The following is a 25,361-nucleotide window of genomic DNA, read 5'->3' on the forward strand; positions in this document are numbered from 1 at the left end:
ACACAGGGGTGTTATAGTCAGACTCACGCTTTATTGGATGTTGCTGGTACAGGCTGTTACAGTGTCCTCCACTCTGCATGCTGTCCCTCTCTGCAGGGTCTCCTCTGAGCACATGGGGCTCTGTGTGTCTTTGCTCCTTGCTGCTGCTGCTGTTAGCAGTTATTTCCACTGTGTCCCACTCAGTAGCACTTTTATCGCTATTGTTATTCTCTCTCTCTCTCTCTCTCTCTCTCTCTCTCTCTCTCTCTTCTCTCTCTCTCTCTCTCTCTCTCTCTTCTCTCTCTCTCTCTCTCTCTCTCTCTCTCTCTCTCTCTCTCTCTCTCTCTCTCTCTCTCCTCTCTCTCTCTCTCTCTCTCTCTCTCTCTCTCTCTCTCTCTCTCTCTCTCTCTCTCTCTCTCTCTCTCTCTCTCTCTCTCTCTCTCTCTCTCTCTCTCTCTCTCTCTCTCTCTCTCTCTCTCTCTCTCTCTCTCTCTCTCTCTCTCTCTCTCTCTCTCTCTCTCTCTCTCTCTCTCTCTCTCTCTCTCTCCCAAGCTTCACCTCTTGACCCCACACTCTGTTAGCCAATACAGCTACCTTTTCTTCACAGCTGTCAATCATCCTGCTGGGTTGATCCCGCCCCTGCTGATAGCATTAAAGGGGCCTGCACTCAATTTACCCTCAGTGCTCCATACCTTAGGCCTGGTTAGCCAACCCTAGTCCTCGAGAGCTACCAACAGTGCATGTTTTGCAGGTCTCCTCACAGAATCACAAGTGAGCTAATTAGCTCCATCTGTGGATCTTTTAAAATGTATCACTGATTAATGAGTGCAGCTGTGCAGCAGCTAGGTTGTCTGGAAAATGTGCACTGTTGGTAGCTCTCGAGGGCTAGGGTTGCCTACCACTGCCTTAGCAGATACTCAAAATGTCAGTTTATAGTGATTAGCAACCCACTGGGGTGCTACATATGCGGCACGGGATTTGGCTGTGCGGAGTTTCGCCACCCGGCAGGAACCGGATCCTGTGAAATAGCCCTAACGCTATGGCCACGTGGATGGTGAAATATGAACAAGTCAGTTTCCTACAAAAGCAAAATAAACAAAACCTCATGTCGACCTTTTCACTGTCAACTTTTTGACCATGTTGACGTTTTGATTGTGGACCTAGTGATTGCCTGGAGGCCCAGTTTTAGAAGCATGGGTCAGACCATGGTGACCTGGGGGATGTCTATCCCCTCGCATTCAGTCTGAGCTGACTTTTATTTCCGTCAGTGTCCGCCGTGATGAAATGTCAGCCCCGGCAGGCATCGGCCCACCTGCGTTCCCCCGTCCGTCCGTCCGCCCGGCCCTCCCTCCCTGCAACGAACCACCCAACGAGTGTGTAAATTGCCGAAGCCGTTTGGTACCGGGGTTTGCACATGTGCAGTACACTACTGCACCCCCTAGGGAGGAGAGGCCCGATCGGAGCCCGCACATGAGCCCCCTCCACCGCCTCATGTCAGTTAGTTCCCCCTGTGGGCTTCCCACCCTTCCTGTTACCCCGCCCATGTCTCCTCAGCCTGGGGGGTCTGTTACAGTCATAAGACAGGTGTCCTGCTCCCTGACAGTTGTAGCATCTGACCCTGTTCTGAGATGCGGATCTCCTCTCCCTGTGGTCCTGATTGGTCGCCCGCTGTATTGTGACCTCCGCTGCTCTGATTTGTGCGGTTATTAGTCTTTTTGTCTATTTGCGTCCTCCTCAGACAGATTATTCTCGTGGTGTCGGCACCACTTAGTAATGTCGCTCATAGTCCGAGTCCTCCAGTCCGGTGTCTGGACTGTATAGGTCTCCTCAGTCCCCCGACATAGAATGTAACTAACACGGGCGCCAGGTCTGCGTTTTCCCTGTATATCTGGTATACCGCTGTGGCATTGCACCATGTTAAAGAACCTGACGGTAAAGTCTGCCACCGATTCTTGTGGATTTTGGGCAATGCCGATTATTTGTGTGCAGTCTGTCATTGCAGGGAAAGTCTTGGTGAAAGCATTTTGTAATGTGGCCATGTAACCTCTACCCCTCTGTCGTTCCCAGTGACCGCCCAGTGCTGTGCTAGCACTGTGTAATCATGTGGTTTCAGCACAGCGGATAATAGCTGTGACGGATCCCTGTGTGTCGGATTGTGGATGGTTTTAGCTTAGACTATGTGATCCCAAGCCGCAATGGGGTCCTTTCGTGGGTCTGGCATCTTTTCTGCGAGGGCTCTAAGGTCAGATGCCATCCAGGGGACATGCATGGGGTCCATGACAACCTCCTCTCGACCACCTGCCGGAGGGGCTGCAAGGAGCCCCACAGGTTTCAGGGGCCGAGGCGACACGTCACCAGGTAACGGAGTAGAAGTCAGTGGCGCCACCCGCTGATCTCTCCCCTCTGCCAGAGGTGCTGCGACTAAACCTGGTGCATGTGTTGCAGAATAATCCAGAGACCAGGCAGCGCCACCAGGGGGTGGGGATGGAGGAGCAGCAGCAGTGATGCGGGACATGTTCGCCCCTCCCCGCGGACCGCCCAATACCTGATAGGGGGACGGATACAATACCTCCTCCCCCTCACCATCCCCATCTGTTCCCAGAACCACAGTATGTGCCACATAAGGTGGAGAACCTTCAGATTGGGGTAACAGGGAAACAGACTCCGATTCCCAGAAAAAAAAAGATTTCCACTCATCACAGTTATTCAACTTCTTTCGTAGATTATTTAAAATATCTCTATGGAAAGTTCCTGTGAGGGGGAAGGTGAGAGACGCCTGTGTTCTCTTATTCCATTGTATCAGATATTTCACAGCAATCGCGCCATGCTCCCGCTGCAGCACATCAGCCGGAGTATTTAGGGCAATCACCCCATGCTCCCGCTGCAGCACATCAGCCGGAGTATTTAGGGCAATCGCCCCATGCTCCCGCTGCAGCACATCAGCCGGAGTATTTAGGGCAATCGCCCCATGCTCCCGCTGCAGCACATCAGCCGGAGTATTTAGGCAATCGCCCCATGCTCCCGCTGCAGCACATCAGCCGGAGTATTTAGGGCAATCGCCCCATGCTCCCGCTGCAGCACATCAGCCGGAGTATTTAGGGGTATCGCCCCATGCTCCCGCTGCAGCGCATCAGCCGGAGTATTTAGGGGAATCGCCCCATGCTCCCGCTGCAGCGCATCCGCCGGAGTATTTAGGGGAATCGCCCCATGCTCCCGCTGCAGCGCATCCGCCGAGTATTTAGGGGAATCGCCCCATGCTCCCGCTGCAGCGCATCAGCCGGAGTATTTAAGGGTATGGCCCCATGCTCCCGCTGCAGCTCATCAGCCGGAGTATTTAGGGGTATGGCCCCATGCTCCCGCTGCAGCACATCAGCCGGAGTATTTAGGGGTATGGACCCATGCTCCCGCTGCAGCACATCAGCCGGAGTATTTAGGGGTATGGACCCATGCTCCCGCTGCAGCACATCAGCCGGAGTATTTAGGGGTATGGCCCCATGCTTCCGCTGCAGCACATCAGCCGGAGTATTTAGGGGTATCGCCCCATGCTTCCGCTGCAGCACATCAGCCGGAGTATTTAGGGGTATCGCCCCATGCTCCCGCTGCATCACATCAGCCGGAGTATTTAGGGGAATGGCCCTATGCTTCCGCTGCATCACATCAGCCGGAGTATTTAGGGGTATGGCCCCATGCTTCCGCTGCATCACATCAGCCGGAGTATTTAGGGGTATGGCCCCATGCTTCCGCCTGCATCACATCAGCCGGAGTATTTAGGGGTATGGCCCCATGCTCCCGCTGCATCACATCAGCCGGAGTATTTAGGGGTATGGCCCCATGCTCTCGCTGCATCGCATCAGCCGGAGTATTTAGGGGAATCGCCCCATGCTTCCGCTGCATCGCATCAGCCGGAGTATTTAGGGGAATCGCCCCATGCTTCCGCTGCATCACATCAGCCGGAGTATTTAGGGGAATCGCCCCATGCTTCCGCTGCATCACATCAGCCTGAGTATTTAGGGGTATGGCCCCATGCTCCCGCTGCAGCACATCAGCCGGAGTATTTAGGGGTATGGCCCCATGCTCCCCCTGCAGCACATCAGCCGGAGTATTTAGGGGTATGGCCCCATGCTCCCGCTGCAGCACATCAGCCGGAGTATTTAGGGGAATCGCCCCATGCTCCCGCTTAATCACATCAGCCGGAGTATGCTCCCGCTGCATCACATCAGCCGGAGTATTTAGGGGAATCGCCCCATGCTCCCGCTGCATCACATCAGCCGGAGTATTTAGGACAATCGCCCCATGCTCCCGCTGCAGTATTTAGGGGTATCGCCCCATGCTCCCGCTGCATCACATCAGCCGGAGTATTTAGGACAATCGCCCCATGCTACCGCTGCAGTATTTAGGGGTATCGCCCCATGCTCCCGCTGCATCACATCAGCCGGAGTATTTAGGGCAATCGCCCCATGCTCCCGCTGCAGCACATCAGCCGGAGTATTTAGGGCAATCGCCCCATGCTCCCGCTGCAGCACATCAGCCGGAGTATTTAGGGCAATCGCCCCATGCTCCCGCTGCAGCACATCAGCCGGAGTATTTAGGTGAATCGCCCCATGCTCCCGCTGCATCACATCAGCCGGAGTATTTAGATGAATCGCCCCATGCTTCCGCTGCAGCACATCAGCCGGACTGTTTAGGGGTATCGCCCCATGCTCCCGCTGCAGCAGCCGGAGTATTTAGGGGTATTGCCCCATGCTCCCGCTGCAGCACATCAGCCGGAGCATTTAGGGAATCGCCCCATGCTCCCCGCTGCAGCACATCAGTCGGAGCATTTAGGGGAATCGCCCCATGGTCCCGCTGCAGCACATCAGCCGAAGCATTTAGGCGAATCGCCCCATGCTCCCGCTGCAGCACATCAGCCGGAGCATTTAGGGGAATTGCCCCATGCTCCCGCTGCAGCACATCAGCCGGAGTATTTAGGGGAATCACCCTACTTGTAGACGGACCATGCCCCATTATTTCTTCTGCACAATAACTCTTATCTGGCTATCTATACAAATAGGGGCCCTTCCCAGAGACGGGTGCAATATTGCCTGATCCAACAATCCTTACGTCTAACACGTTATATTCACCTGAGATAAAGCCAAAAACTCTTCCTAAGCAAAAGCTTACATTACCGCAACAAAAGTCTGACCATGTGCCGCCTCCAGTAAGACAATACGTTAGCTCATATGATGCAGATTCCGGTCCACAGATCTTACTGACGTACAGATTACTCCTTCTAATGTGGGATCCATACTTCTCTGACAGGAGGGAGCACAGGGCAGCGGCGGAGGAGGGAGCACAGGGCATCGGCGGAGGAGGGAGCACAGGGCAGCGGCGGAGGAGGGAGCACAGGGCAGCGGCGGAGGAGGGAGCACAGGGCAGCGGCGGAGGAGGGAGCACAGGGCGGCGGAGGAGGGAGCACAGGGCAGCGGCGTAACTATAAATTTTAGCAAAAAGTTTCTTGTGCCCCCTTATACATTAATGATAATTGGTTTTATCTACATGCTTTTTGCCAGGGGTTTCATGCTTTTTGCCAGGGGTTTCATGCTTGTTGCCAGGGGTTTCATGCTTGTTGCCAGGGGTTTCAGTGCTCGTTGGCAGGGGTTTCAGTGTTCGTTAGCAGGGGTTTTGCTATGCTTGTTGACAGGGATAGAAACCCCTGTCAACAAGCATAGAGAAACCCCTGACAATAAGCATGAAACCCCTGGCAATGACACATTGCCAGGGGTTTCATGCTTGTTGTCAGAGGTTTCTTGCTTGCAGTTGTATTCCTGGAATCCAGCACTTCCATGTAGCGACGTACGCACCGATGCCAGAGGTCCAGTAGGACTTCTAGCATCTGTCTTCTCCAAGGCAATGGCCATTTTTGGTGGGCCATTTTCAGCACATTCCATGCGGATGGCCTGGAATCTGTAGTGACCGCTGGATGCCCCCCCCCCCCCTGCGCAACCACTTGGGCAGCGGCAGCATTGTTACGCCACTTGCACAAGTTCAGTTGTCCCGAAAGACTGGAACATGGACAAATCTCATCATTCAGACACATTGACAATAGCGGCTGCTCTGATGACCGTGACTATTTTCCAACACTGGGATCAAATGACTGGTGACAGTGGCCTGAGTCCATCCCATTTGCCCGGGGGCAAGATAAATATTGGTGCCCCCCTCCCAGCACACCACCTTATACAAATATGTTTATATATATATAGGCGTGCGCAGCACATTTTAGTAGGGGTGCACCATCAAAGTGGTGGGCCTAGCACCACCTATAGGGCATGTCTAACATCGCCCATTGGGTGTGTCTAACATCGCCTAGCAGATGTCTACCATCATCTATTGACACTCACTACAGTATAAAATGTTTCTCAGTCACACTATAATCTCCTGCCTATTTCAGATTTAATCTTCTAATTACTCTGTGTAACAGAACATGCAAATAAAGTCACATAAAAAACATATATGGATGGTGCAGGTATGTAGTGATATGACAATGGTCTCTAGTACAAGTAACAATGCCAAACACACATCATTGATTGATGAGTGCTCCTTTAATTGAAATACAGTTCTAAAAATCAAAAGTATTTGTTAAGAGGTAATGCTTGTATTGCTAGTGGCAGGAAGGTGTTCATAAGGATGGGCACAGCATTAGGGGGTGCCTGTGCACCCCTAACACTCAATGTGCGCACGCCTATGTTTATATGTGTGTGTGTGTGTGTGTGTGTGTGTGTATGTGTATATATATATATATATATATATATATATATATATATATATGTATATATATATACACAATATTTTGTAACATTGCACCACATTTATTCATATTATCATTTATATAACATTGCTTAGAACCTGTGACCTGTCTCACTGGAGTCAGACACCTCACCGCTCCTGCTCTGTAATTTTGCAGATCTTTACTATGTATAATTGTTAGTACAAAATCATTACTATTAGGAAGAGCTATGTGGTGTAGTAACTTCATATAGCTAGAAATGGGAGGAGCCCTACGCAGGAGCAAACAGCTCGATCAGTAAGGTGTCTGCTTCTAGTGGTACAGGTCATGGGTTCTAATACAGGGTGTGATGTTACGTAGAGAGAGAGAGTGACATCTATTGTTCTGCTGGGAGGGGGAGTCAGCCACAGAAGTGATATTGATGGCTTTCAATTAACTAATTCAATTTCACAGGGAGGAGAGGTGCCCCCTAGGGAGCATGAGCCCAGCGGCAGATGACTCCATTGCCTTTCAGAATTACGCCTCTGGCTGGTAATAGGGGAATGATAATCTGTGGTCTACATTTATGTAATAACAATGTGCATATCATAGACAGTCCCTACACTGATCTGAAGGGACCAGGGAATAATCCTGGTGCCGGCCCAGTCTGTGGCTAGTCCCAGCAATACAGTATCTTATTGGATGGGTAATAGACAGTGAAGTAATGGAGACAGTAGAACGTGGCGATCCCGCTGGGACCTGATTGGCCTACTCTGACCTGTACGTATCCAGGCATTGGCGTGTTTAATATGATGCTTTTCTTTATTGCAGCTGATAGAGCTTCACGTCTATATCGTACCCGAGGATGTTTGGAACCCTAAGCTGAACAAGGTCCCCACCGATGTGATCTGGCGATTCATTTCACTCGGATTCATAAGGTGACACAATTTTCTACATGTGCCCTTGGCTAATGGGACCCCCATGACGTAACGCCCGGTTATCTGTCTGCTATCTGTGTCCACCTATCTAGCCCCAAATACCCTGTTCTCAGCCCTGCACACCTGTCTGCCCCCTACCTACCTATATACATACATACAGCCGGAGCGCTGCTGCAGTATGGAGCCATAGGTGATAACATCCGGCATATAAGGCTTATTGGTAGCCGACAGCATGTATACATACAGCCGGAGCGCTGCTGCAGTATGGAGCCATAGGTGATAACATCCGGCATATAAGGCTTATTGGTAGCCGGCAGCATGTATACATATAGCCGGAGCGCTGCTGCAGTATGGAGCCATAGGTGATAACATCCGGCATATAAGGCTTATTGGTAGCCGACAGCATGTATACATACAGCCGGAGCGCTGCTGCAGTATGGAGCCATAGGAGATAACATCCGGCATATAAGGCTTATTGGTAGCCGATAGCATGTATACATACAGCCGGAGCGCTGCTGCAGTATGGAGCCATAGGAGATAACATCCAGCATATAAGGCTTATTGGTAGCCGACAGCATGTATACGTACAGCCGGAGCGCTGCTGCAGTATGGAGCCATAGGAGATACAACCAGCATATAAGGCTTATTGGTAGCCGACAGCATGTATACATATAGCCGGAGCGCTGCTGCAGTATGGAGCCATAGGAGATAACATCCGGCATATAAGGCTTATTGGTAGCCGACAGCATGTATACGTACAGCCGGAGCGCTGCTGCAGTATGGAGCCATAGGAGATACAACCAGCATATAAGGCTTATTGGTAGCCGACAGCATGTATACATATAGCCGGAGCGCTGCTGCAGTATGGAGCCATAGGAGATAACATCCGGCATATAAGGCTTATTGGTAGCCGACAGCATGTATACATATAGCCGGAGCGCTGCTGCAGTATAGAGCCATAGGAGATACATCCGGCATATAAGGCTTATTGGTAGCCGACAGCATGTATACATACAGCCGGAGTGCTGCTGCAGTATAGAGCCATAGGAGATAACATCCGGCATATATGGCTTATTGGTAGCCGACAGCATGTATACATATAGCCGGAGCGCTGCTGCAGTATGGAGCCATAGGAGATAACATCCGGCATATAAGGCTTATTGGTAGCCGGCAGCATGTATACGTAGAGCCGGAGCGCTGCTGCAGTATGGAGCCATAGGAGATAACATCCGGCATATAAGGCTTATTGGTAGCCGACAGCATGTATACATACAGCCGGAGCGCTGCTGCAGTATAGAGCCATAGGTGATGGCAGCCGGCATATAAGGCTTATTGGTAGCCGACAGCATGTATACATATAGCCGGAGCGCTGCTGCAGTATGGAGCCATAGGTGATAACATCCGGCATATAAGGCTTATTGGTAGCCGACAGCATGTATACATATAGCCGGAGCGCTGCTGCAGTATGGAGCCATAGGTGATAACATCCGGCATATAAGGCTTATTGGTAGCCGACAGCATGTATACATACAGCCGGAGCGCTGCTGCAGTATGGAGCCATAGGAGATAACATCCAGCATATAAGGCTTATTGGTAGCCGACAGCATGTATACGTACAGCCGGAGCACTGCTGCAGTATGGAGCCATAGGTGATACCATAGACTGATTGGTAGCTGACAGCATGTATACGTACAGCTGGAGCGCTGCTGCAGTATAGAGCCATGGGAGATAACATCCGGCATATAAGGCTTATTGGTAGCCGACAGCATGTATACATATAGCCGGAGCGCTGCTGCAGTATGGAGCCATAGGTGATGGCAGCCGGCATATAAGGCTTATTGGTAGCCGACAGCATGTATACATATAGCCGGAGCGCTGCTGCAGTATAGAGCCATAGGAGATACATCCGGCATATAAGGCTTATCGGTAGCCAACAGCATGTATACATACAGCCGGAGCGCTGCTGCAGTATAGAGCCATAGGTGATGGCAGCCGGCATATAAGGCTTATTGGTAGCCGACAGCATGTATACATATAGCCGGAGCGCTGCTGCAGTATGGAGCCATAGGTGATAACATCCGGCATATAAGGCTTATTGGTAGCCGACAGCATGTATACATATAGCCGGAGCGCTGCTGCAGTATAGAGCCATAGGAGATACATCCGGCATATAAGGCTTATCGGTAGCCAACAGCATGTATACATACAGCCGGAGCGCTGCTGCAGTATAGAGCCATAGGTGATGGCAGCCGGCATATAAGGCTTATTGGTAGCTGACAGCATGTATACATACAGCCGGAGCGCTGCTGCAGTATGGAGCCATAGGTGATAACATCCGGCATATAAGGCTTATTGGTAGCCGACAGCATGTATACATATAGCCGGAGCGCTGCTGCAGTATAGAGCCATAGGAGATACATCCGGCATATAAGGCTTATTGGTAGCCGACAGCATGTATACAGTACATACAGCCGGAGCGCTGCTGCAGTATAGAGCCATAGGTGATGGCAGCCGGCATATAAGGCTTATTGGTAGCCGACAGCATGTATACATATAGCCGGAGCGCTGCTGCAGTATGGAGCCATAGGTGATAACATCCGGCATATAAGGCTTATTGGTAGCCGACAGCATGTATACATATAGCCGGAGCGCTGCTGCAGTATGGAGCCATAGGTGATAACATCCGGCATATAAGGCTTATTGGTAGCCGACAGCATGTATACATATAGCAGGAGCGCTGCTGCAGTATGGAGCCATAGGAGATACATCCAGCATATAAGGCTTATCGGTAGCCAACAGCATGTATACATACAGCCGGAGCGCTGCTGCAGTATAGAGCCATACGTGATGGCAGCCGGCATATAAGGCTTATCGGTAGCCAACAGCATGTATACATACAGCCGGAGCGCTGCTGCAGTATGGAGCCATAGGAGATACAACCAGCATATAAGGCTTATTGGTAGCCGGCAGCATGTATACATATAGCCGGAGCGCTGCTGCAGTATAGAGCCATGGGAGATACATCCGGCATATAAGGCTTATTGGTAGCCGGCAGCATGTATACATATAGCCGGAGCGCTGCTGCAGTCTAGAGCCATAGGTGATCGCATCCGGCATATAAGGCTTATTGGTAGCCGACAGCATGTATACATATAGCCGGAGCGCTGCTGCAGTATAGAGCCATAGGAGATAACATCCGGCATATAAGGCTTATTGGTAGCCGACAGCATGTATACGTACAGCCGGAGCGCTGCTGCTGCAGTATGGAGCCATAGGAGATAACATCCGGCATATAAGGCTTATTGGTAGCCGACAGCATATATACATACAGCCGGAGCGCTGCTGCAGTATGGAGCCATAGGAGATACAACCAGCATATAAGGCTTATTGGTAGCCGACAGCATGTATACATACAGCCGGAGCGCTGCTGCAGTATGGAGCCATAGGTGATAACATCCGGCATATATGGCTTATTGGTAGCCGACAGCATGTATACATATAGCCGGAGCGCTGCTGCAGTATGGAGCCAGAGGTAATTGCATCCAGCATATAAGGCTTATTGGTAGCCGACAGCATGTATACATATAGCCGGAGCGCTGCTGCAGTATGGAGCCATAGGAGATACATCAGGCATGTAAGGCTTATTGGTAGCCGACAGCATGTATACATACAGCTGGAGCGCTGCTGCAGTATGGAGCCATAGGTGATAACATCCGGCATATAAGGCTTATTGGTAGCCGACAGCATGTATACATATAGCCGGAGCGCTGCTGCAGTATGGAGCCATAGGAGATAACATCCGGCATATAAGGCTTATTGGTAGCCGACAGCATGTATACATATAGCCGGAGCGCTGCTGCAGTATAGAGCCATAGGAGATACATCCGGCATATAAGGCTTATTGGTAGCCGACAGCATGTATACATATAGCCGGAGCGCTGCTGCAGTATAGAGCCATAGGAGATACATCCGGCATATAAGGCTTATTGGTAGCCGACAGCATGTATACATATAGCCGGAGCGCTGCTGCAGTATAGAGCCATAGGAGATACATCCGGCATATAAGGCTTATTGGTAGCCGACAGCATGTATACATACAGCCGGAGCGCTGCTGCAGTATGGAGCCATAGGAGATAACATCCGGCATATAAGGCTTATTGGTAGCCGACAGCATGTATACATATAGCCGGAGCGCTGCTGCAGTATGGAGCCATAGGAGATAACATCCGGCATATAAGGCTTATTGGTAGCCGACAGCATGTATACATATAGCCGGAGCGCTGCTGCAGTATAGAGCCATAGGAGATACATCCGGCATATAAGGCTTATTGGTAGCCGACAGCATGTATACATATAGCCGGAGCGCTGCTGCAGTATGGAGCCATAGGAGATAACATCCGGCATATAAGGCTTATTGGTAGCCGACAGCATGTATACATATAGCCGGAGCGCTGCTGCAGTATGGAGCCATAGGAGATAACATCCGGCATATAAGGCTTATTGGTAGCCGACAGCATGTATACATACAGCTGGAGCGCTGCTGCAGTATGGAGCCATAGGTGATAACATCCGGCATATAAGGCTTATTGGTAGCCGACAGCATGTATACATACAGCCGGAGAGCTGCTGCAGTATGGAGCCATAGGAGATAACATCCGGCATATAAGGCTTATTGGTAGCCGACAGCATGTATACATACAGCTGGAGCGCTGCTGCAGTATGGAGCCATGGGAGATAACATCCGGCATATAAGGCTTATTGGTAGCCGACAGCATGTATACATACAGCCGGAGCGCTGCTGCAGTATGGAGCCATAGGTGATAACATCCGGCATATAAGGCTTATTGGTAGCCGACAGCATGTATACATATAGCCGGAGAGCTGCTGCAGTATGGAGCCATAGGAGATAACATCCGGCATATAAGGCTTATTGGTAGCCGACAGCATGTATACATACAGCCGGAGCGCTGCTGCAGTATGGAGCCATAGGTGATAACATCCGGCATATAAGGCTTATTGGTAGCCGACAGCATGTATACATATAGCCGGAGCGCTGCTGCAGTATGGAGCCATAGGAGATAACATCCGGCATATAAGGCTTATTGGTAGCCGACAGCATGTATACATACAGCCGGAGCGCTGCTGCAGTATGGAGCCATAGGTGACAGCTATCAGGGAGCCCAGTGAGGAGAAATGCATGAGAGGAGCATTTAGAAGCCATTAGTAATATCATTTGTCTGACTGGAAATGGCGTCTGCGGCTCAGGGGCCCTGAGCAATCCGAGTGCGGCCCATTGTTGTATGAATGTCCGTGTTACTACCAGGTGTGTTGCAAACCTTAATATATAGAGCAATAACGTGTGATCCAAACAATGGCTCAGCCCAATCAGTGTGCTTGTACTTGGTGGTTTTGGGTGGGGCGGGTGGTAAGTCCCATGGCTGGATATCCTTACTGTGCTGTGTGTGGAAACAGTGGCCTCTCATGCAGCCATCTTTACCCTCAGCGCGGGTGAAGTATCACATGTCCATACCAGAATGTCGGCATGTAAAATGTTGACATCTTATTTTTCACTATTTTAGCCTATCCCTAACTTTAACATTTATGCAATGTCGGCATATGTCCGGCCTATAATATGCGTAACACGGTATCCGATACTGTGGTGTGAGGCAGACGGGACTTTTGTGCAATTTCAGTAAGGACATGTCTGTAGCGTGTGTGACATAAACTGCAGCCATATACTCATGGGATAAATATACAATCTGTCTCAGGGCGCAGCCGGACATGAGGCTGCGGACGCTGCGGGAGAGCCTGGCCGAGTTCCTCGGGGAAGAAGCTCTGACGGACAAGTTTGTGTTCCTAAAGTGCGTTTGAAGCAGCCTTGCTGTGGTGAGTGACTCCAGAACCGTTCCCTATGCATGTGTCCCACGCCCTCTGTAACGCCACCATCTGCGCCACAGGCTGTGGATTATGGATTTCAATTATATATATAAAGTCACAGTCTGTATTTCAGTAATTACATCCCCCTACTTCCGCCTGTGCAGCTGACTGCCAAGTTCGGGGAGGTGCAGACATTGGTCCTGACCCCGCGGTGGTCACCTAAGCCACACTGATCACATGTCCTGACTGTGTCCATATGGAGTCACACTTATTATTTCAGGTGCTGCACTACATAGCCCAGCCTGGGACACAACCTCTCCACCCGGTGCTGTCCCTGTACTCTCTAATGATTACAGCGGAGGCTTCCTCGGAGGCGGTCTCCGTAGGGAGCGGACTGTGGGTCCTGGCAGGCTACAGTGGCATTGCCCCAGTACCATGATGCCAGCAGTCACTTGATCTGGTATTTGTGTGATTATTACGTGAGCAGCCTATGACAGAAGGTTATTAGACATGATCTATGCGGATCACTGAGTGATCACTAGATCCCGCAGGCTTTCTGGTGCGGTAAACACGCTTTGCATTTTGAAAAATATAAATGTGACGGTAGAGGCTGTGTTCACATCCAACACAGGCAGATTCACCGTAATAGCAATCTTAGATAATAGCAGAGTATGGGCCTCACTTGCTATAAAGCGTGCCTGAGTGATGACGATGGTCCGGCGCAATGCTGCGTAGAACTAGGGGATGCGTAACGTGTCTCGTGCAACTCTTCCAGCCTCCCCCCCCCACGCCTGGCACATTAGCTGGGGATCTACGGACATTACTCTCTATTACGTCTCCCATTCCGTAAATCGATCCCTCTGCCTTCATATCACGGAGGTGGCATTGGTGTGACCAGAGCCAACACATAGACACTGCAGAGGAACCAACCATCGGTAATGAGAACTTATACGGGCACATTGCTGTATACAGCGTCAGACTGGACTATGCCTGACGTAATGGAACGCCAATACTGAAATGTATCTAATATATTCTATGTAACATGTAATATATATCAGTGTCATGCCTGCGATAGCGTTATATAGTGGGAGCCATGGCTGTATATTATGGCATAGGTGGCCACTGGATTTCAGCCGCTCTCCTTGGTGTACTACTTACCTATATACGAGGGTGGAGCAATAAGTACTGTACCTGTGTATGAAGACAGGTGGCGCTGCTGAGGATAGTTGGTATTACTACCGTGTGCTACCATCTTACAAACAACGCCATACCAATTTTCACATTGATTCATAGGTTAGTTTTTTCCACCACGACAATGCACCAGGTCCCTCATCCGAAATTGTTGCTGCCAAATTGAATGAATTGCGCCACCTGTCTTCCAACACAGGTACTGATTGATACACCCTCGTACTGTGATTAGTGACATCACGTACCTGCGGCTCCTCACTGTCATTGTATTATACCCCAGGTAAAGGCGAAGCAGGAACAGGAGCTGAAGCTGAAGGCGTTTGCTCCTCCGTATGTGAGTACATGTGATATACTGTGTGTGCCCCATGCACCCCGCCCTGGTATACGCTACTGGAATCGGATACTTAGCACATGCGCCATAGTAAATATGGTGCATGCCGGTTCCGGTATGGTGGCCTCTGAGCTTTTGGCTAGGACAAAGTCTAGGTTGTCAGTCAATACGCCGACACCAAAAGGTCAGCATGCACTACTTCGACAGTGACAAGGTCAACATGGAAAAGGTCGACACATGTTTTTTGTGTCTATGCGCACTGGGAGGAGCCATCTGGTAATGTTATGTACAGCTCCATGCATAGTGATGGGGAGGCAGCAGCGAGGGGCCGGCGACATCAGCGGTAGGATGTCACCGGCGTTATCTCTCTGCACCCCCTTCCTCCCGCTCATCTCTCCGGCCCCTGGTGGGATGTCACCGAGCGTTATACCTCTGCGCCCCCTTCCTACCACTCATCTCTCCGGCCCCTGGTGGGATGTCACCGGGCGTTATATCTCTGCGCCCCCTTCCTACCACTCATCTCTCCGGCCCCTGGTGGGATGTCACCGGGTGTTATACCTCTGCGCCCCCTTCCTCCCACTCATCTCTCCGGCCCCTGGTGGGATGTCACTGGCGTTATCTCTCTGCACCCCCTTCCTCCCGCTCATCTCTCCGGCCCCTGGTGGGATGTCACTGGCGTTATCTCTCTGCACCCCCTTCCTCCCGCTCATCTCTCCGGCCCCTGGTGGGATGTCACCGGCGTTATCTCTCTGCACCCCCTTCCTCCCGCTCATCTCTCCGGCCCCTGGTGGGATGTCACTGGCGTTATCTCACTGCACCCCCTTCCTCCCGCTCATCTCTCCGGCCCCTGGTGGGATGTCACCGTGCGTTATCCCTCTGCACCCCCTTCCTACCGCTCATCTCTCCGGCCCCTGGTGGGATGTCCCCGGGTGTTTTACCTTTGTGTCCCCTTCCTCCCGCTTATATCTCCGGCCCCTGGTGGGATGTCACTGGCGTTATCCCTCTGCACCCCCTTCCTCCCGCTTATATCTCCGGCCCCTGGATGGATGTCACCGTGCGTTATACCTTTGTGCCCCCTTCCTCCCGCTTATCTCTCCGGCCCCTGGTGGGATGTCACCGGGCGTTATACTTCTGCACCCCCTTCCTCCCACTAATCTCTCCGGCCCCTGGTGGGATGTCACTGGGTGTTAAACCTCTGTGCCTCCTTCCTCCCCCTTATCTCTCCAGGCCCCTGGTGGGATGTCACCGTTCGTTATATCTCTGCACCCCCTTCCTCTCGCTTATCTCTCCGGCCCCTGGTGGGATGTCACCGGGCGTTCGACCTCTGCACCCCCTTCCTCCCGCTCATCTCTCCGGCCCCTGGTGGGATGTCACCGTGTGTTATCCCTCTGCACCCTCTTCCTCCCCCTTATCTCTCCGGCCCCTGGTGGGATGTCATTGGGTGTTATACCTCTGTGCCCCCTTCCTTCCCCTTATCTCTCCGCCCCCTAGTTGGATGTCACCAGGGCGTTATACCTCTGTGCCCCCTTCCTTCCCCTTATCTCTCCGGCCCCTGGTTGGATGTCACCCGGGCGTTATACCTCTGTGCCCCCTTCCTTCCCCTTATCTCTCCGCCCCCTAGTTGGATGTCACCGTGTATTATACATCTGTGGCCCCTTCCTCCCGCTTATCTCTCCGGCCCCTGGTGGGATGTCACCGGGCATTATACCTCTGTGGCCCCTTCCTTCCCCTTATCTCTCCGGCCCCTAGTTGGATGTCACCAGGGCGTTATACCTCTGTGGCCCCTTCCTCCCGCTTATCTCTCCGGCCCTGGCAGAAACCAGGCTCAGGGGTAATGAGCGGGATCTGCCCACTTTATGTAGTAGTAGTACGTTTATTTATAAGGCGCCGCAAAGTGTCCGCAGCGCCGTACATAGCAAACAAAAAAACAAATTACAAGGTAACGTACAGGGTGTGTTGAAAGATACAGTATAAATAGGGGTATAGCTGGTAGAACTAAAATCAGCATCAGTTCTGAAGTAGGTGTCAAAATTGTCAAGGAGACTGAAGATGAAGTAGAGGAAGGGAAGAACAGGACAGGAGCACAGGTGAGGTAATGAGGTAGGGTGAGTACGTGAGGAAGGAGGGCCCTGCTCATAAGAGTTAACATACTAAAAATAGGTGCGTGGATGAACGAAATACAATAGGATAAGTAGGAACGGAGGCAGGATAGGAGGATCAAAAGAGGTTAGGAGGAGGGATAGGCTAGTCGAAAAAAGTGGGTTTTGAGGGAGCGCTTGAAGGACGTAAGGGAATCAGATAGCCTGATGGGTGGCGGGAGGTTGTTCCAGTGCAGGGGGGCAGCACGAGAGAAATCTTGGACACGGGAGTGGGAGGAGGTGATTAGGTGAGAGGTCAGTCGGCGGTCAGCGATGGAGTGAAGAGGACGGGAGGGAGTGTGGATAGAGATCAGTGAAGAGAGGTAGGGAGCTGTGGAGAAGGAGAGAGCCTTGTAGGTGGTGGTGAGGAGTTTAAAGAGAACTCGGAAAGGAATGGGGAGCCAGTGAAGAGATAGACAGAGGGGGGAGGCGGAGGTAGAGCGGCGGGAGAGGAAGATGAGCCTAGCAGCAGCGTTAAGAATGGATTGGAGAGGTGCGAGGCGGGTGAGGGGTAGCCCAGAGAGAAGGATGTTGCAGTAGTCAAGGCGGGAGATGACAAGAGAGTGAATGAGAATTTTGGTCGCGTCAGTGGAGAGGAATGGTCTGATGCGTGAGATGTTGCGTAGGTGAAAGCGGCAAGACTGTGAGAGAGCACGAATGTGGGGGGTGAAAGAGAGGGAGGAGTCAATGATGACACCGAGGCAGCGCGTTTGGTCGGTGGACGTGATCTCGGTTTCACCAATGCTGATGGAGATAGTGGGAGAAGAGGGGATGTTCGGGGGATGGAAGATTAGAAGTTCAGTTTTAGCCATGTTTAGTTTCAGGAAGCGTTGGGTCATCCAGGCTGAGATGGCCGTGAGGCATTCTGAGACCTTGGACAGGAATGATGGGGATAAGTCGGGGGAGGAGAGATAGATTAGGGTATCATCAGCATAAAGGTGGTAATGAAAACCATAGGAGCTGATGAGGGTGCCCAGAGAGGTGGTGTAGAGGGAGAAGAGGAGATGGCCAAGGACTGACCCTTGGGGAACACCGACTGGCTGTGGGGTAGTAGGAGAGGAGGAGCTCGGAGTGGAGACGGAGAAGGAGCGATCAGAGAGGTATGAGGTGAACCAGGAGAAGACCGTGCCAGTGATGCCAAAGGAGCGGAGGGTGTTGAGCAGGAGAGGGTGGTCAACAGTGTCAAAGGCAGCCGACAGATCAAGCTGGATGAGGATAGAGAAGAGGCCTTTGGATTTAGCCGATAGTAGATCGTTAGTGACTTTGGTCAGGGCAGTTTCAGTGGAATGTAAAGGGTGGAACCCGGATTGGAGGGGGTCTAGAATGGAGTTAGCAGTAAGGTGGCTTAGGAGACGATTATAGGTCAGACGTTCTAGGAGTTTGGAGGCAAAAGGGAGGAGGGAGATGGGCCTGTAGTTGGATGGAGAGTTGGGGTCCAGATTTGTTTTTTTGAGAATTGGGGAGACAAGAGCGTGTTTGAAGGAGGAAGGGAAGATCCCAGAGGATAGGGAAATATTAAAGAGGTGAGCCAGGTGAGAGCAGACTGACGGACTGAGACGACGGATAATATTGGAGGGGATAGGATTGAGTGGGCAGGTGGAGGGAGAAGCGGATTGAAGGATAGAGTGTACTTCAGCGGCAGTGGTGGGGTAAAATGAGGACAGGGGTTGGAAGGAGGGGAGTGGAGATGTAGGAGGGGAGGAGGGAGAGGGTGAGGTCATGGCAGCAGTGATGGCAGTCCTGAGAGAGGAGATTTTGGTTGAAAAGTAGGTAGCAAAATCAGCGGCTACGATGGAGGACGGAAGAGCTGGAGGAGGGGGGGAGAGCAAGGAGTTGAAGGTGGCGAAGAGCCTGCGGGGATTGGATGATTGGGAAAGGATGAGGGACTTAAAGTAGGATTCCTTGGCCAGAGCATGGGCAGAGCTGAAGGAGGAAAGAATGAATTTGAAATGGAGATAATCCGCAAGGGAGCGTGATTTCTTCCAGAAGCGCTCAGCAGTGCGAGAGCACTTTTTAAGGAATCGGGTGATAGGCGAGTGCCACGGTTGGGGGTTGGAGCATCGAAGGGGGATAGAGGAGGGAGGGCAGGCAGAGTCCAATGCCGAAGATAGGGTGTCATTATAGAGGGAGGCAGCGAGGTTCGGGCAGGACATGAGGGCGATTGGGGCGAGAAGAGGACACAGCGTGTTTGAGAAGGCAGCAAGATCAAGTGTGTTGACGTTATGCCGTGAGACAATGCGCTTGGGAGGGGGGGTGGGAGAGAGGGAAGCAGTGAGGGAGAAGGAGATGAGGTGATGGTCAGAAAAAGGAAAAGCCGAGATATTGTAGTCAGTAAGGGAACAAGAGCGAGAGAAGACGAGATCGAGGGAGTGTCCTTGGATGTGGGTGGGAGAGGTAGTCCACTGAGATAGGCCAAGAGAGGAGCAGAGAGAGAGGAGTTTGGAGGTGCCAGGATCAGCGGGGTTATCCAAGGGGATGTTAAAGTCACCAAGAATGACAGATGGCAGGTCAGAGGAGAGGAAGTGTGTAATATATCTGTATAGCAGGGATGGTGATTAGACTGATGTTCCTTTTCTTGGTGTCTTAGGCCCGTGAACCTGAATTATATCTACTTCCTGGCGGCACAGAGGGCAGCTCGTATGGGTCCACAGCCACGCCGGAGCAGCACCAGTACCAAACAGCGTATTCGGGTTCTGACATCTCTGACACAAGAATCACGGATCCCATCTGGGACAAGCCCATTAATTCTCCCATTAACGACAATAAGACAACATCGCCCCAACCACGCCAGGAAGACCGCGGACGCAGAAGCTACATATGGAACCGGAAGCGCCAGGATATAATGCCCATCTCCCAGCAGTACCACGTACAAGCAGAGACTGACCACATATTGCCTCTGCTGAACGGTATTTCTTTCACTGCCCCCCACAGACATGGCGGCGTAGTTACCCGATAACCAGGATGCTTGTATTCCGCCATTACACCCTTATCCCATGTTGTAAGTGTAGCGCAAAGCCAGACGGAAGCAAATGAGTACACGTCTTCTCCAATGCACCAAGGGCCTGATTCAGACTTGCTCGCTATGCAGGGCCGAATTCAGTCCGCTACAGTCTGAATCAGCCCTCAAATCAGTATAGGCCCAAATGTCCCACGAGCGTCTCTATGGCCATATCCGTCTGTTCAGCGCATTTACCGACATGTCCAATCCCCATTCCATAGAGCGCTGTCATATTTCTCTCAGTGATCTGGATCCTGCTGCAACCTCACAAACCGCGTTATTGGGAACATTGATATAGCAGGGTAGCGCCTGTTCCCCAGAGGCGTTTACTGCTGCTGGAACACCCCTGGGGTACAGTCCGGACCCTGTAACTCGGGGGTATACTGTCACACTGCGCGCAGCCTCTAATATAACAATTCTGTTACTAGGGAAACTCTCCAATGCACAAAGATCGTCAGAAGCCGCAAACTCTGAAGACGCCAAGAAGCTGACAGGAAGGAACCCAACGGGGGACTCCGGCATCTCCGGTTCTCTCGTCGGTGCGGAAACGGAACGCTCTCACCGCACACGGTAACAAGACACACCCTTATCTCACTACATAGTGGATTACTAAACCAGCAGAATAACTGCAAATCGACGCTGATAAATGTGTATGTACATGGTGTGTCGGCTCCTGTGATCGGAGTCGGTAGATGACATATGTAATAGACATGCAGAGGGGCTCAGTTTGCTCGCCAGCAGTTAATAGACCAATACCATTACTATAATAATGTAGTTAAAACAGGAAATAAAACCGCATAGGACAATGGAAAAACACGCTCTAGCCTAAAAACATGAATGTCGTTGATAAATGAGCTTCCCGTTCCTGTAACGCCGCCAGTGGTGCAAATATAGGAAGTTCATGGAATAGCTGAGAGATCCCCGCCCGAGGGCGCAGTTACCACAATGGCCGCTACAGGCGAATATCCAAGTGAGAATGAATAGCAGCAATGTGTGCTGTTATGGAAGATTGATAAAGCGAAACGCGTGTATACAACCATTTACTTGCCATCTACCATAGCACTAATCACCCGAACCAGCCATCCACGTTTATTACATTTGTTCTATTGGACTTGTATCCACGCTGCATTGCTGCTCGCCACCACCACCCCGAGGACACATTTCTGCTGCGCATTCCAGTAACAGCGGCTGTTGTGGTAACTGCGCCCTCTGGGTTCTCTCAGCTATTCCAAGAACGCCTTACATTTGCACCACTGGCGGCTTTATAGGAACAGGAAGCTCATTTATCAGGGACATCCATATTTTAAGGCTAGTGTGTGTTTTTTGGCACGCGCAACGTACTTGGCGTAGTCAGTGCCAGCCAGCGCCGTCATAGTAAGGCAGCGTAGCAAGCATAGTGTAAAGTAATGAGAGTACTTGTTTCCTAGAACGGCGCCCACGATATTGATCTTAGGCATCGCAAGGAAAAAAATCGCGTCGGTCGCATCGCATGCGGCCAAAAAATCGCATGCGATGCCACCAACGCGATTACCGCCATTTTACATAGGGAACAATGTTAAATGGCCCAATTGACCCGATTTCACATAGGGAACAATGTTAAATGGCCCACAGACCCCAAATAGCCACCCTGAAGTGTGAAATGCCCCCCCCCAATTGTTAACGCCACCCCACGATCAACGTCAACCCGAAGCGCAGCGAGCCCGCGAGGGGCGGCGGTACGCGTCCTCCGACCTTTTCATACCCCCACTATCCACGTTGGCGTGGAGTCGAGAATAGAAAGTGTGGCGAGCGCAGCAAGCGGACGCGGATACCTTCACAGCTATACACGTCCCCTCGCGGGCTTCACAGGTAACCGCGTCCCCTCGCCACACTTTCTATTCTCAACTCCACGCCGACGTGGATAGTGGGAGAAGAGGGGATGTTCGGGGGATGGAAGATTAGAAGTTCAGTTTTAGCCATGTTTAGTTTCAGGAAGCGTTGGGTCATCCAGGCTGAGATGGCCGTGAGGCATTCTGAGATCTTGGACAGGAGTGATGGGGATAGGTCGGGGGAGGAGAGATAGATTAGGGTAAAGGTGGTAATGAAAACCATAGGAGCTGATGAGGGTGCCCAGAGAGGTGGTGTAGAGGGAGACGGGGAGAGGGCCAAGGACTGACCCTTGGGGAACACCGACTGGCTGCGGGGTAGTAGGAGAGGAGGAGCTCGGAGTGGAGACGGAGAAGGAGCGATCGGAGAGGTATGAGGTGAACCAGGAGAAGACCGTGCCAGTGATGCCAAAGGAGCGGAGGGTGTTGAGCAGGAGAGGGTGGTCAACAGTGTCAAAGGCTGCCGACAGATCAAGCTGGATGAGGATAGAGAAGAGGCCTTTGGATTTAGCCGATAGTAAATCGTTAGTGACTTTGGTCAGGGCAGTTTCAGTGGAATGTAAAGGGCGGAACCCGGATTGGAGGGGGTCTAAAATGGAGTTAGCAGTAAGGTGGCTTAGGAGACGATTATAGGTCAGACGTTCTAGGAGCTTGGAGGCAAAAGGGAGGAGGGAGATGGGCCTGTAGTTGGATGGAGAGTTGGGGTCCAGATTTGTTTTTTTGAGAATTGGGGAGACAAGAGCGTGTTTGAAGGAGGAAGGGAAGATTCCAGAGGATAGGGAAAGATTAAAGAGGTGAGCCAGGTGAGAGCAGACTGACGGACTGAGACGACGGATAATATTGGAGGGGATAGGATCGAGCGGGCAGGTGGAGGGAGAAGCGGATTGAAGGATAGAGTGGACTTCAGCAGCAGTGGTGGGGTAAAATGAGGACAGGGGTTGGAAGGAGGGGAGTGGAGATGTAGGAGGGGAGGAGGGAGAGGGTGAGGTCATGGCAGCAGTGATGGCAGTCCTGAGAGAGGAGATTTTGGTTGAAAAGTAGGTAGCAAAATCAGCGGCTACGATGGAGGACGGAAGAGCTGGAGGAGGAGGGGAGAGCAAGGAATTGAAGGTGGCGAAGAGCCTGCGGGGTTTGGATGATTGGGAAAGGATGAGAGACTTAAAGTAGGATTCCTTGGCCAGAGCAAGGGCAGAGCTGAAGGAGGAAAGAATGAATTTGAAATGGAGATAATCCGCAAGGGAGCGTGATTTCTTCCAGAAGCGCTCAGCAGTGCGAGAGCACTTTTTAAGAAATCGGGTGATAGGCGAGTGCCACGGTTGGGGGTTGGAGCATCGAAGGGGGATAGAGGAGGGAGGGCAGGCAGAGTCCAATGCCGAAGATAGGGTGTCATTATAGAGGGAGGTGGCGAGGTTCGGGCAGGACATGAGGGCGATTGGGGCGAGAAGAGGACACAGCGTGTTTGAGACGGCAGCAAGATCAAGTGTGTTGACATTATGCCGTGAGACAATGCGTTTGGGAGGGGGGGTGGGAAGCAGTGAGGGAGAAGGAGATGAGGTGATGGTCAGAAAGAGGAAAAGCCTAAATAGTGTAGTCAGTAAGGGAACAAGAGCGAGAGAAGACGAGATCGAGGGAGTGTCCTTGGATGTGGGTGGGAAAGGTAGTCCACTGAGATAGGCCAAGAGAGGAGCAGAGAGAGAGGAGTTTGGAGGTGCCGGGATCAGCAGGGTTATCCAAGGGGATGTTAAAGTCACCAAAAATGACAGATGGCAGGTCAGAGGAGAGGAAGTGTGGAAGCCAGGCGGCGAAGTTGTCAAGAAATTGGGAGATAGGGCCAGGGGGGCGGTAGATTGCAGCGACACGGAGGTGGTAGGGATAATATAGACGGATAGAGTGAGACTCAAAGGAGGAGAAAAGGAGAGAGGGTTCAGGGTGAATGACACTGTAGGTGTATGAGGCTGAGAGGAGAAAACCCACGCCGCCACCTTGGCGACCGTCAGGCCTGGGAGTGTGAGAGAAAGAGAGGCCACCGTGGGAGAGAGCAGCTGGAGAGACAGAATCAGAGGTGGAGAGCCAGGTCTCGGTGATAGCAAGGAGGTGGAGTGCTCTAGAGATGAATAGGTCATGGATGGCAGGGAGTTTGTTGCAGATGGATCTACCAGACCACTACTCTCCGCCAGGCAGCCTAGCAGGTTACCAGACCACTACTCTCCGCCAGGCAGCCTAGCAGGTTACCAGACCACTCCTCTCCAGCGGGCAGCCTAGCAGGTTACCAGACCACTACTCTCCGCCAGGCAGCCTAGCAGGTTACCAGACCACTCCTCTCCAGCGGGCAGCCTAGCAGGTTACCAGACCGCTACTCTCTGCCGGGCAGCCTAGCAGGTTACCAGACCACTCCTCTCCGGCGGGCAGCCGAGCAGGTTACCAGACCACTACTCTCCGCCGGGCAGCCTAGCAGTTTCCTGGGCTCCTACCCTGGTCTCCTGGCCCCATATCACCAGAGACCGGCCACACTGCACAATACACCTACTCTGGGGTCCCAGTCAATGTCAGCCCTCAATTTGCGGTTTGCAGGGGAATAAGATGATCATATAGGAGGGGAAGATGATGATTAATCTGCCCCTCAGAACCCTTTGAGTGCCAATTGAATTTGTCAAAATAGGTGTGAAAATTGCCCAGCAAACATTTGTATCCATCATAATGACCGGTAATGTCACCTTATATAGGAAATATCATCTCTTTTTACACAACATTTTCTATTTGATTTTTATATAACAAATGTGAGCGACGCTGGAATTTATAGCCGATATATTATACATATCTCACAGATGATGGCACTCAAAGGGTTACGCCAGGGGGAGGCAGTCCAGATACCATGGCCAATGCACCTGGTCCCTGTGGGGTCACCGCTGGGCTTGGGGTCCCGGCAGGTGTATAGCAATATGATGACTTGGTTTAACCTTCAACTTTTCACAGTCCAGAAAAACCTTTAGAAGCAAATCCTGGAAACAGAGAGCGGAGAGATCAACAGCAGAAGGTAATGCACTCTGTGAAACGTTAGTGATCTAGTGACATCATAGTTACACCTGAGAATCCATTCACTACTCTGTGACACGTTAGTGATCTAGTGACAGCATAGTTACACCTGAGAATCCATTCACTGCTCTGTGACACGTCAGTGATCTAGTGACATCATAGTTACACCTGAGAATCCATTCACTGCTCTGTGACACGTTAGCGATCTAGTGACATCATTGTTACACCTGAGAATCCATTCACTGCTCTGTGACACGTCAGTGATCTAGTGA

General features: G+C 51.6%; 1 protein-coding gene across 1 annotated transcript in view; it reads left to right on the plus strand.

The window, feature by feature from the left end:
• SPATA1 (spermatogenesis associated 1) overlaps nt 1-25,361 on the plus strand; it is a 53,845-nt gene that overhangs the window by 17,970 nt on the left and 10,514 nt on the right. The window contains 6 exon segments of the mRNA XM_083157870.1: nt 7,553-7,659; nt 13,428-13,545; nt 15,005-15,058; nt 19,781-20,099; nt 20,620-20,761; nt 25,030-25,090. Coding sequence (XP_083013996.1) covers nt 7,553-7,659; nt 13,428-13,545; nt 15,005-15,058; nt 19,781-20,099; nt 20,620-20,761; nt 25,030-25,090 — 801 coding nt within the window.

Source organism: Crinia signifera, chromosome 8 (assembly GCF_055691185.1).
Source record: "Crinia signifera chromosome 8, ASM5569118v1, whole genome shotgun sequence".
NCBI classification, from domain to species: domain Eukaryota; kingdom Metazoa; phylum Chordata; class Amphibia; order Anura; family Myobatrachidae; genus Crinia; species Crinia signifera.